Below are 13,866 nucleotides of genomic sequence, written 5' to 3' on the forward strand. Positions count from 1 at the left end.
CTTAAACGTGCTATAAAGAAAAAGTAAGGTAAGAGAATTCGAGTGGATGAATAACCTCTATCCAGAAAAGTGCTTCTAGTGAAAGCTATCGTTCAGATCGCAATTTACATTTCGATCTTTGGCCTAACCCGTTCACAAAAATCCTCTTCTTCAACTATCATTTACTGATTAATGGCATCATAATAAAGCATATATTTCGGTGTACTAATAACCGAGTTATTTACTAGATTCGATGACGAGTGCATATTTTGCCCTAAATCTGAATTCGTCACATAACAGCTGCTATCTTCGGAGGATGGTCTACAGGCGGATTGTACCAATTGAAAAAATTATATTTCCATATAATATTTTAAAAGGAAGTGGTATATGTTCAACAAAATTTCATTTTATTTTGATGTTCTATCAAAAAGAGTTTGATTGAAAGAGATAAAACTATTCAAGACTTTTTTGCGCAATAAGTAAGAGAAATATTGATGTTTTCAATTCTTTATAAATATATTTACTTTCTATCTGTATCCAAGAAGTAAACGTATACCTTTAGATTTTTACAAATTTATCGTTCTTTTATATTTCCGACGAATTTTCTCAGTTAATAATTGACTGCCACCGTTCAACATTTGATCTTAATCTCGAATATTTTTATCTCCAATTGAAAAAGACATGGTGAATATGATCATTGTTTTGGAGATAAAAAGAAATGTACTTAAGAATAAATTTTATAAAATGTATAAAACTTAGTACTGTAGAAAATTAATGCAATTACCAAAAAAAGTAATATAAATCTCAAAAAATATAGCAAAGATATGCGCAAGTTATTTTACTATTGTTAGAATAATGAGAATGAGTCTTCTTACATTTTGTAAAATGTCTGCTTTCGAGATGTCTCCAATGATAACATGAGTTATTAGATTTTCATTAAAAGTCCAACGTCACAGATATATGAAGGCATTCTTTACTTTATTTCTGCATAAATTAATACAAATCTGTAGTATATTTTGCAAAATTTCGAAAAAAATGTAATGCGCAATGGAGAGAATTTCTTTTCCGCGATGTGGTATCGAACGTACTAAGGTTGTTAGTTTTTTAATACTAACGGCGTTTGACGTATCAATACATTTCCTCTTTACATGATAATATAGTAATATATTCCAGTTCTGTTAACGATAGGAAATTAGTGGCCTATTGAACTTTTAGTATTTATAGGTTTACCATGAACTTAGGTCGTCTGAATAGCAACATATTCAAAATAGGTCGGGTAAATCTGCGTAAAAATATGAACGAACAAACTTATCGTAATATTTCATTCGATACATAACGCATTTAAATTTTAATTTCCGAATGTCTGAAAAACTGCTTATCTAATAAATACGATGCGGTGGCATATATTTGCATTCGATTAGTTTATTCTGCAATATTTCTTGAGAAATCAAAAAGCATGGATTGAAGTTATTAAACATTTTTATTACACATAAAATTACATATTGGGGAATAATTTGAACTAAATATTTTTATGATTTTGACTACTTACTTACGAGCTTTCAAATTTCTGTTTTCACATGGCTTATTTTATATTCATCTCACTTCTCGTTATATAGATTCATTTTAATCGCTATCGCTCGCATCACAATCTCTCTCTCTGTCTCCCTCCCTCTCTCTCTCCATTACCCAATCAGAAAATCGTGTTAAAAAATGATATTTTCTTGAGGATAGTTTATGTACAAATAAAAATTTTTTTAAAAACTTCGCCGAAACAACGCCGTATGTTACACTTTCTTCTTTAATATCAGATCTTATTTATTTATGTTGGTCGAGAATTACTTCTTTCTCATAGATGATTTAAATGTTGACGTTTTTCGCGAAGAAATAAGGTAGTACTTTGACACTTCCCGTAAAGTAGCGATTGTTTGCTTGGTTTTGTGAGTAAATAGCTGATGTTCTGACTTCTTGAGCATTTCCAAAGACAAAAAATGAGCTGCATGCGCGGAGAAACACGAAGTAGCTACGATAATTATTTTAATGAGCTTTGGCCAAATGATTCTATGGCAAAAATAAGGAAATAAGTAATCAATCGTTTACGTCAATGCATATGAGTTTCTAAAATATTATTAAATTTTGGAAAAATTTGCAGTGTCTTTTAAATTTTGTAAACTAAAAAGAAAGATATTCTATTAGTAATGTATTGTATATTAGCATGCATCCAGATACGTAGTTTAGGAATTTTTTGTGTTTGAGGTTAACATGATAGCGATGGTTTTTTTTTATTATATCGGTGTAAAACAAAATAATGAACTTATTTACTCTTTTTTCCTTATTTGATAATTTATCAAGGTGTTATTATTCAATGTTTTATATTTATTTTTTCCACTGATGGCTGACGTCAATTTCGCGGTGATCTATGCTGGATAAAACATAGCAGCAATATAATTTTGTTGGATGACAAATGCATATAAACTACATAAAGTTATCGATTATTTTTTCAAAATTAATAATTAGTATATATATATTATATATTATTTTTAATAAAGATCAAAAAATGAGTTTGTTTCCACATCATCTATGAGATATTCATCCTAGCGCTATTATGATATCGTTTCCTCTGTGATAGTTCATTTCATATTATTGCTATTATTACTATTATTTCTATGATAATAATATGTAATGTAATAATATAGTTACAAAAACAGTAAAAAGAAGAAAAAAACAGAAGAATATACTTATATTGTATACATCATGACATATATGATGACGGTAATTTATGATAAAAGATGGAACATTGTATCATTTCATGTAATGATTTGAAACGCGAATTCCCAACAAATCATGACGGACCGTCTAATACAAACAACATTCGAAAAAATGTACGAAATGATTCTTCTGTTTTCGAACGATATAGTTTTTCCTTCTCTTACCTTACGATTGTTATGCGTTTATTATAATTAATATAATATATAAGTATTCACTAATAATTTTTAAGAAAATATTCAACAAATTCTTATTTTTGTCGCAAATTTATATACTAATTCTTTTATGTATCAATTATATTTATTTTTTTTTCTATGCATTTATCGTAAACCAAATGCGTACCGACTTCGTATTTAGCACAGATCTCTGCAAGACACGCTACCATCAACCAAAGATATACATATGAGAGATTGAAAAGTGTACGTTCGCAGTCTACTACTAATTACACGCGTTGTTACATACGCGTGAAAAGGAATTGACAAAACCAGCTTATACACAGAAACGATAGTGACATGACTAAATACCTTGATTCATACTTCATATTTTGTCAATACTTGTTGATCAATTTACACACGCTTTGAACAGAAGGTGATAAATAGTCTCAAATTATGCGTCGCTCGTTTGTTTGCTACTCCATATTATTTTTTTTTCATTATGCATATATCTCAAGGTTAGATAGCATACAAAATATTTCTTTAAATTATATTATCATCATATATTAATTACTATTCTGGTATCGAAATAAGTCGCCTTTTGGGTTCACTTATTATTTTTACTTTTGTTCTCGATATCGTTATAAAACATGTTAAATTTTACGTAACAAAAAAGTAACACGGAGAAGGTAAAATTTTTGTATTAGAGAAAACTCGTTAGATAATACTGATTCGTCTTTACCTATTTTATTTCGTATGTATTTAAAAGTATATATTACAAAACACGGTTTTATAAGGCTCGCTAAATGTTTTAACAAAATTTATTAAAGGAATAAACAAGGTAAACAAAGTGTAATATATGTTTGTACTCTTTTGTTAAGTATTACGTATGAAAGATAAAGACATTGAGATAAAGATATACTTTTATGTGCGTACGCATAGATATAAACATATTTTGTGCATCTGAATGTGTGTGTGTGTATATATATATATACATATACATATATATAAATATAATATCTATATATATATTTATATATATATATATATATATATATATATATATATACATATATATATATATATACATATATATATATTTATATATATATATATATATATATATATATATATAATATCTCAAATTTATTAGATGAGGTGATAAACGAAAATATGTTTCTCTGTGAACAAAGGTATACTTCTTTGTTAATTTATAATTATTTGCTATTTACAGTCTTACCTGTGAACAAAGAAACGACAATTTACGTTTATTATTCTAACTATTTAAATTTTATTTTCTATATTATCTTTATAAAAATTCTTTGTAATTTCTTGTGCATAGGTCCTATTTTTTAATGCCCGTTTTTCTTCAAAATCTTAACGGCTCGACTTGTAAATAACAAAAGTCAATCGAAGAGCGGGATATGAGAAGTGCGGCAAATCTAAGTTAAGAAAGAATACTTTCTTTACATATATATTGCATAAATAAATATTTGTGTATAAAATACAATTTTCATACTATACGTTAAGAAGAAGTATTTAATTTTATATTTTAATGGAAGCTGCTATTACTTCAATAATAACTTTAACTGTATATACCAGATATATTATTAATAAATAATATATTATTTAAATATATAATTAATTATTAATATTAATAATTTATTATTTCAATACATCTGATCGTCGTGAATTTGTTTATATTAACACAGCTTTCTAGAAAAATAATATACACAATCTGGGAGATATAAGTTTAAGAATATCCATTATCAACTTTTTAATCAGAATAAAAAAATAAAAAGGTAGTTCATTAGAGTCAATTAAAAATATATCTTCATTTGAATAAATCGAACGGAAGGATACAAGAACTTATAATACCTGACGTGAAATAACGAATTTCATGGAGAGGGATAGCATTATTGAAAAGAAGAATTCATCGTTAACAATTTCAGTTCGTGTCCAATTTCTATTTCAGACAAACGAATGTAAAATATCATAACGTCATGAATGAGTTTAAGGAGCAAGAGGAATCGTACAAATTATTCAAATATGCCGATCCAGAACCAGGCGAAGAAGTTGTTATTTCCGGAATCGCTGGTTGATTTCCAAAACCCAACAATTTGTATGAATTGAAAGATAATATTTTTAATCGCAAAGATTGTATCACAGATAACGGAATAAATACAGGTATCGATTATACGTATATAATCTATTTTATTTAACAACGTAAGCATTAAACAATGTTAATACTTTTCTATCTTTATCTTTTATAAGAGCATTCAGATATTCCACGACGAACGGGGAAAATTATCAATATTGAGAAATTCGATGCATTATTTTTTGACGTCGATTTTAAAGAAGCACATACTATGGATCCTATGGGCAGAATATTATTCGAACATACTTATGAAGCTATTGTAGATGCTGGAATTTATCCAAAAGATCTTCGTGAAATGAGGACAGGTGTATTTTTAGGTTCATGCTTCTCCGACACCGAGAAAGCTTGGTTCTACGACAAACTCCAGGTAGGGGAATCGATCAAACGATCAGTCTATAGATAGATTATTTATATACAACTACTTATATGGTCGAATAAGCCGTATAATACGTCTTTTCAATTGTAGGTAAATGGCTTTGGTATCATAAGCTGTAGCAAAGCTTTTATGGCCAACAGAATTTCGCATTGGTTGGGTGTCAATGAACCAACATATAGCATCGATTCCGCGTGCAGCTCAAGTCTATTTGCGATGGAACACGCATATAGAAATATAAATAACGGACAATGCGATTACGCGATCGTCGCTGGATCAAATCTTTGCCTTCATCCATTACTAACTTTGCTATTTAAACGTTTAGGTATTGAATATGATATTTTCTTGAAGCATTTTTCCTTTTCTTTCGAATTATCATGAGAGAATTAAACAATTATTCTATCTTGTACCTCTCTAACAGGAATATTGTCTGAGGATGGTCGTTGTAAGTGTTTCGACGAAGATGCAGATGGTTACGTGCGCAGCGAAGCCGTAGTTGTTGCATTTCTGCAAAAAGGAAAAAATGCTAAAAGAATTTAAGCAACAGTTATCCATGCGAAAACAAATTGCGATGGTTATAAGGAACAGGGAATAACTTTTCCTTCTAGCCAAATTCAGAGTACTCTTTTCAAAGAATTCTACGATGAATGCGGTGTACCAACAGCATGTATAAATTACATCGAAGCTCATGGTACAGGAACTAAAGTTGGTGATCCTGAAGAAATAAATGCTATAGATCAGATTTTCACAAAAAACAGAAACAATCCTCTTAAAGTCGGTTCCATCAAATCAAATTTGGGTCATACCGAACCAGCCAGTGGAATGTGCTCCATTGCTAAGGTAAACATATTTTGAAGTATAAGACGAAACAATTATTCGTCCAGCTTCGTTTCTTTGATATATTACAGGCGATAATATCGATGGAATCAGGCCTAATACCACCAAATATCAATCTTAATCGACTACGCAAAGACGTGAAAGCTTTTACAGAAGGGAGAATCGTGGCTGTTACCGAAACGTCTCCACTTGATGGGGAATACATAGGCATTAACACTTTCGGCTTTGGTGGTGCTAATGCTCACGTCTTACTTAAATCAAATCAAAAAACAAAGGTCAATAAAGGATTGCCAGATGACGATTTGCCAAGACTCGTAACTGTTTCTGGACGTACCGAAGAAGCAGTTGTAACCATATTAAATGATGTAGGTGAAACGTTCTATTAAATAGAAAACATATTATACTAGTTATATTATTAGAAAAGATATTATACTTGATTATTCTAGAATAAAATAGATCAATACAATTTCAACATCCTATTACGCAGATCGGTAATCGACCGATAGATGTCGAATTTATTCGTCTCCTTCATGACATTCATCTCAAAGAAACATCAAGTCATTTATGTCGAGCATACACGATAACTAGTTCTAAATTGTCTGACGAAAAATTGAGAGACATTGAAAATTATTCCGGTATAAAAAAACCAATATTGGTTGTTTCTTCTGGAATGGGATCGCACTAGTGTAGAAGGGGTACGGAAATTTTTGTTCTATTATTTCATCGTAAATATAAAAATAATAACCAAATGTACTGGAACGTAGAATTTGTAATTTACAGGTCAAAGTCTAATGAGATTCCCTATATTTGCTAAAGCTATAGAGAAATGCGACGCTATATTAAAACAGTATAAATTGAATATTTATAAAATTTTAACTGAAAAAGATAATAGCATGTTCGACAATATCTTGCATTCGATCGTCGGAATTGCTGCAGTTCAGGTAATATCGACAATTATTTATTTATTTGGGAGAAGTGCATACGTTCGATAAGTTCTAACAAAAGGAAAAAATCTTTACAGATCGGCTTGGTAGATCTTCTAACTTCCGTAGGTGTAGTGCCAGATTACATCATCGGACATTCCGTTGGTGAACTTGGTTGTGCCTACGCAGATGGATGTTTTACAGCAGAGGAAATGATATTAGCAGCATATTCGCGAGCAATTGCCTTGATGGAAACAGAAATATCTCATGGTTCTATGGCAACGGTAGGGCTTTCCTATGAAGATCTGAAAAATTGCTGTCCTGTTGATATCGACATCGCATGTCACAATGGAACTAAAAGTACAACTGTTAGCGGACCGACCGATTCTGTGAAGAAATTCGTTAAAAAATTACAGGTTCGTTTGAAGATAATCAGGATCTTACCAATAAAAATATTCCCTACTATTAAATTGATTTTTTTGAATGTGTTTGTATTTGGAAGGCAACTGAAGTTATCGTGGAAGAGGTAGCGTGCAATAATATACCTTACCATAGCCGATATATCGCAGCAGTTGGATCGAAACTTTTTGTATATTTAAAAAAAGTAATACCAGTAGCGAAGGGAAGTAGTGAAAAATGGCTCAGTACATCGGTGCCACGAAACGCGTGGTCGACATCAGCCGCAAAACTCTTGTCAACTGAGTATCACACCAATAACCTGTTGAAACCTTTACTTTTTGCAGAATCATTAGCTCTGATTCCGAACAATGTTGTCACGATTGAAATTGGACCGCAAAATCTACTACAAGCGACTTTAAGAAAATCATTGCAACCAACCGTCAGGAATATTGCATTAATTCATCTAAATGATAAAGATAACGTGATCATTTTTCTGCAAGCATTAGGGAAGATTTATAACAGCAGTATAAAGCTTGATCTTATTAAATTATATCCACACGTAGAATATCCGGTCAATCGAGGTACTCCAATGAAACCCCCTTATTAAATAAAAATTACGAGGATATAGAAAACGAAAAAGGCTAATAATTATTTCTTCTGAATGTAATATAAAAATTCAACGTTATTATGTGTTTTGATGAAAACATTCAGACGACTGGTTTGTGACAGATTACAATAGACAAGAGAGAATTGATTTTGGTGAACGAATATTTGAAATATCGATCGATTATGAAGAATTTCAGTACGTTATTGGTCACGTGGTCGATGGCAGAAATTTGTTTCCAGCGACAGGATATTTATGTTTGGTTTGGCAAACTTTCGGCATGATGATAGGACAAGTGTACACGGAATTATCTGTTGTCATTGAAAATATAAAGTTTAATCGAGCTACCACCATACCGAAAAAAGGCAAAATTGAAATGATAGTCATGATTCAAAAAGGTACCCACTCTCCACAACTAGTACCTACATATTGTTTTACAGATGTTAACATATGTCGTTCTTTGAATGAACAGGCAGTGGTAATTTCGAAGTGGCCGAAGGAGGTCTTGCTATTGTTACTGGAGTGATTCGCGTTGCAACGAACTTGTTACAAGAGAAAATACCCCTTGATCTGATCAAATCAAATATTGGCAATGAGAAGGAAGAATTAGATGAGAAAGATATCTATAAAGAGCTGAAACTACGTGGTTACCAATATAGCGGCCTCTTTCGAAGTTTAAACAGTGCCTCAGTTTCAGGAAAAAAAGGACATATCGAGTGGAAAAAAAATTGGGTAGCATTCCTGGTTAACATATTGCAGATGAAAATACTCTTTACAATACTCTTTAAAATACTCTTTAAAATATTCTTTACAATACTCTTTAAAATACTCTTTAAAATACTCTTTAAAATACTCTTTAGATACCCGAGGTTTATTCGTACCGACTGGAATTCGAAAATTGATAATAGATACTAAAGCTCATCAACGATATCTGCAAAGTTTGACAACCAATGAAAAATGTAAATACTTACTTTTAATTCAAAGTGAATCTATATAGCAAATTCCTTTATATTCAATAATATTATTTCAGATGTACCTGTACAATTATTTGAGGATATTGATGTGATTGTAACAGAGGGTGTGGAAATTCATAATATTAGGGCCAGTGAGATTGTTCGGAAGAAACCTGTCAGTGATCCAATTATCGAAGAACATAAATTCATTGCTTATCGTGACAGAAGGGAAATGTCATTACGCGAAATATTAACGTTATGTATGCATATTACTCTTGAGAATATACCAATGAAGAAAGTGAAAACAATAGAACTCGTTGAGGATAATGACAATATATCTGCGGAAAAACTTGTTTCTCCATTGTTCAGAGACATTCTCGCCAATTTACCTTCGATTCAAGCAAGCATTAATTTATTTGCACCACCAAAGAAATTTAGCGAAGAAGACATTCTTAAATATGTTGAAATTTCAAAATCAACAAAATTACGAACAGATGATGTAGCGATATTAACAGTTGCATGTTGTTTATTAACCAATGAAAAAAAGGAAAGTTTAAAATAACTTTTAAAATCTACAAAAGATGGGGCTTTCCTTTTATCGTGCGTAAAGGAAAATATACCATTGGACTATTCTATTCTAAATGAATTTCGATTAGGTATAGTTTTGGAGAAACGTGCTTTCGAGGAATCGTGGATATTGTTAAAGAAGATCAAGAAAATTTCGAAAAATATTCTATGTATTAATGTTAGGAGCAATGAATTTAACTGTTTGAATGAAGTAGAAAATGTGCTTGCCAATGAAACACAAGAAGATAACATGAGAGTGATACTTGTTGAGGAAGGAAACTTTGAATCTGGTCTGTTAGGATTCATTAATTGCTTACAGAAAGAATCTGGAGGCAAAATCTTTCGAGCTGTTTTAGGCCAGGATCTTACAGCCCCGAAATTTTCTTTAGAATTGCTCCTTTATTCGTAACAATTCGAAATCGATCTTTTCATCAATGTTTTACGACCAGGAAACGTATGGGGATCATATAGGCATCAGCTACTTCCATCCTGTGAACCAAAGCTTATGCATCATGCCTTCGTTAATCAGTTGGTATGTAAGGACATTTCATCAAATTTTCATCGAATATCATGAAATAATACAATAAAATTTGTGCAATAACACTTTTTAACAGTCACGCGGAGATTTAAGTTCATTATGTTGGCTCGAAGGACCAATTACGAAGGACTATCAAAAGGCAGATCTTGTTCGCATCCATTATGCATCGTTAAACTTTAAAGACGTAATGTTGGCAACAGGTAAAATAGGATTAGATAAATTTCAACAGGAAAGAAGATATGTTGACTGCGTACTTGGATTAGAATATAGCGGAATCACTATTGATGGTCGACGTATTATGGGACTTAATCAAAACAAGTGAGCTAATTAAAAATCATGAGATCGCATATAGAAAATAACAGAAAATGAAATGAACAACATTTTTTCAGATGCTTATCAAATCTTTGCCAAATGGACGACATTTTTTCTTGGACCGAGCCTGAAAGTTGGGATTTGGAAGATGCAGCGACAGTACCATGCGTATATTCCACATGTATTGCTGCACTTTATATTAACGGAGAAATGAAAAAGGGTGATAGAAAACTTATCCACTCTGGTGCTGGTGGTGTTGGCCAAACTGGTGTTTACCTTAGCTCTTCATGAAGGCTGTGAAGTATTCACTACAGTTAGTACATCAGAAAAACATAAATTCATTAAAGAAACATTTCCCAATATCTATGATAATCATATTGGAAATTCTCGAGATACTAGCTTCGAACAAATGATTTTGCAAGAAACCGACGGTAGAGGTGTAGATATAGTTCTAAATTCTTTATCAGAAGAAAAACTTCTAGCATCTCTGCGTTGTTTAGCTCATGAAAGGAGATTTTTAGAAAATGGAAAGTTTTACTTAGCCGCAGATAATCCGTTAGACATCGATGTCTTTTTGAAGGAGATCAGTTTTCATGCTGTAATGTTAGATCAAATTATAGTTACCAAGGACGGAATCAGAAATGAAATAAGTTCAAGAGTAAACAAACTCCTTAAAGAAAATGCAATCAAACCTATTGTAAGAAGCATCTTCGGCAGAGATCAAATAGAGAAAGCTTTTAGATTCACGGCTGCATGTAAACATATTGGAAAAGTAAGTTGTGATCGTTGTTTTAATATTCAATTATTTGTAGTATCTTAAATTATAACTCGAAATCCATCTTGAATTTCGTAGGTACTAATAAAGATACGCGAAGAAAATGAACAACTGAATACACCGATTTTGGCTGAACCTTATTATAGATGTCTCCCGAACAAAAGTTATATAATTTTTGGCGGCTTGGGTAGCTTTGGTTTAGAATTAATCGATTGGTTGGTTCTTCGAAATGCTAAAAATATTATCATTACTTCACGAAACGGCTTAAAGAATGGTTATCAACAAATGAGAATCAAGAGATGGGAATCATACGGCGTGAATATTAAGATCCTGGTCGGTCTCGATGCGGCTAAACGAGAAGACTGCGAGCTTGTAGTAAAATCAGCAATAGATCAAGGTCCCATCGATGGTATATTTAACCTCGCGGTGTCTTTGAAAGATTGTATTTGTTGTAACCAAACGATGAAAACTTTTGAAGAATGTTTCAAGGGAAAGGTCTGGGCAACGAAACGCTTGGACGAATTTACTAGAACGCTTTGTTCAGATCTTCGGCATTTCGTAGTCTTCTCTTCCGTCTCGTGCGAAAGAGGAAATGCTGGCCAAACGAATTATGGTATGGCTAATTCCATTATGGAAAGAATATGCGAAAAAAGGGTAGAAGAAGGTTTGCCTGGATTAGCTATTCAATGGGGAGCGATTGGAGACGTCGGTCTTGTCGCGGATATGCAGGATAATGATAAAGAACTTGTTATTGGCAGTACTCTACAGCAAAAAATAACATCATGTTTAGAAGAAATGAATCGATTTTTGCTACAGGATAAACCTATAGTTGCTAGTATGATAGTCGCTGAAAAACAATTAGATGGCGATCGTGAGGACAATGTCGTAAATGCTGTCTTAAAAATTATGTATAAGTTTCGGTTTATCCGAATTATGGTTATTGCTAAATTTAATAATTTTATTTTATTTTCGCTAGCTTTTTTTCTTTATCTTATTTAAATAAAGAATTTTTGATTATAGGTATTAAAGACTTAAAGAGCGTCAATCAACAAATTTGCTTGGCTGAACTTGGAATGGATTCTATGATGGGTGTAGAAATAAAACACACTTTAGAGCGCGAGTATGAAATATATCTCAACGCAGAAGATATTCGCAGCTTAAACGTTGCCAAACTTATGGAAATAGATAATAAGCGAACAGAAGTTAGTAACCGTATTCAAATTGCTACCGACAAAACATTATTTGGTACAAAGATATTGATGCAATTGTTCGGCGAAGAACTTTCCTCCGAACTAATTATCTCCCTTAAAACTAACCCAGAGGAAGGTCGAAGCGAGATATTCTTCATTCCAGGTATTGAAGGCTATCGTATCATTTTCAAAACACAAAACATTAGACTCGAAAATTAAGTCGCCAGCGACTTGTTTCCAACTTGGGCCTAATTATGAATTAGAAACTATAGAAGAAATGGCCCTTTCATTTCTACCGGTATACTTTTTTATTAAAGATATATTTGATTAAATTAAATATTATTCAATCTGTTGTATTAAAATGATATGTAATTTTACATATTACAGAATATATTAGAGAAACTTAAAGATCGAAAAGATTTTACCTTAGTGGGGTACTCATTCGGATCGCTTGTAACAATTGAACTCACACGACAATTAGAAGCCAAAGGATTTAAAGGCCAGCTAATTTTGATAGACGGTGCTCCTCAACTATTGAAAAAACTTGTAGATCAACAGTTTCAATCGTCCTCGGAGGAAGAACTACGAAACAAACTTTTTGTTTTTATAGCGCAGACACTTACATTTGTTAATAGTGAACAGGTTCGTTATTTTTCTCTTTTCCTATTTCTCGCTATTGTCAAACGAATTTCGAAATGTTACTTTCTAGCTCGTACTTGAATTAGAAAAATCCAAAATGTGGGATGAGAAAGTAAATGCATTCGTTAATGTATTGGCTCCCGAACACAAGCAATTATATTTGGAATGAGATATAAAAAACGCTCTACTTTCATTTTATGTGAGATTGCAAGCATCCATGAAATATAATCCAGAACCAATACCATATATAAGAACTCCAATCACATTGTTCAAACCGATGTTATCGTCTGTACGACATATCTCGTATGATTATGGATTACAGGAAGTAAGTTTAAAAATTTTTATACTTCATAAATATAACATTAATCTATTATAAAATACTGTTATTTTCAGATAACTGGCGGCAAAGTAGAAGTATATGTTATTGATGGCAATCATTCCACGATATTAGAAAACAATGAAATTGCAACGGTGATTAATCGTGAACCGCTTCAGCAGGATTAATAAGAATTAAATGTAATAAAGTAATATATATATATTTGCATAGCGTTTAGTTTCAGTCGCAGTAGTGATAAAAATTAGCTTCGTCAACACTTTTTACTTATTATTTACTTTTTATTTTTACTTAATAATTAATCCACTAGCATGATATTGCGACACAAACATTGTGTAATTTCACATTATTATTACTATAAACTTGATTT

At 31.7% G+C, this 13,866-nt stretch overlaps 1 protein-coding gene across 1 annotated transcript; it reads left to right on the plus strand.

Moving 5' to 3' along the window:
• Nucleotides 1-4,838: 4,838 nt before the first annotated feature.
• LOC118450784 (fatty acid synthase-like) lies at nt 4,839-13,666 on the plus strand. Its single transcript, XM_085661229.1, is given in 22 exon segments — nt 4,839-5,081; nt 5,169-5,419; nt 5,519-5,750; nt 5,847-6,265; nt 6,334-6,627; nt 6,750-6,957; nt 7,043-7,203; nt 7,284-7,601; nt 7,688-8,186; nt 8,275-8,586; nt 8,661-8,961; nt 9,044-9,147; nt 9,219-10,240; nt 10,323-10,564; nt 10,636-10,831; nt 10,833-11,330; nt 11,412-12,242; nt 12,353-12,712; nt 12,714-12,821; nt 12,911-13,165; nt 13,233-13,487; nt 13,556-13,666. Coding segments are annotated over 21 exon segments (6,882 nt in total). The 5' UTR covers nt 4,839-5,081; nt 5,169-5,263.
• Nucleotides 13,667-13,866: the final 200 nt, after the last annotated feature.

The sequence above is a fragment of the Vespa mandarinia genome, chromosome 14 (genome assembly GCF_050613455.1).
Source record: "Vespa mandarinia isolate Hongniang chromosome 14, ASM5061345v1, whole genome shotgun sequence".
NCBI lineage: Eukaryota > Metazoa > Arthropoda > Insecta > Hymenoptera > Vespidae > Vespa > Vespa mandarinia.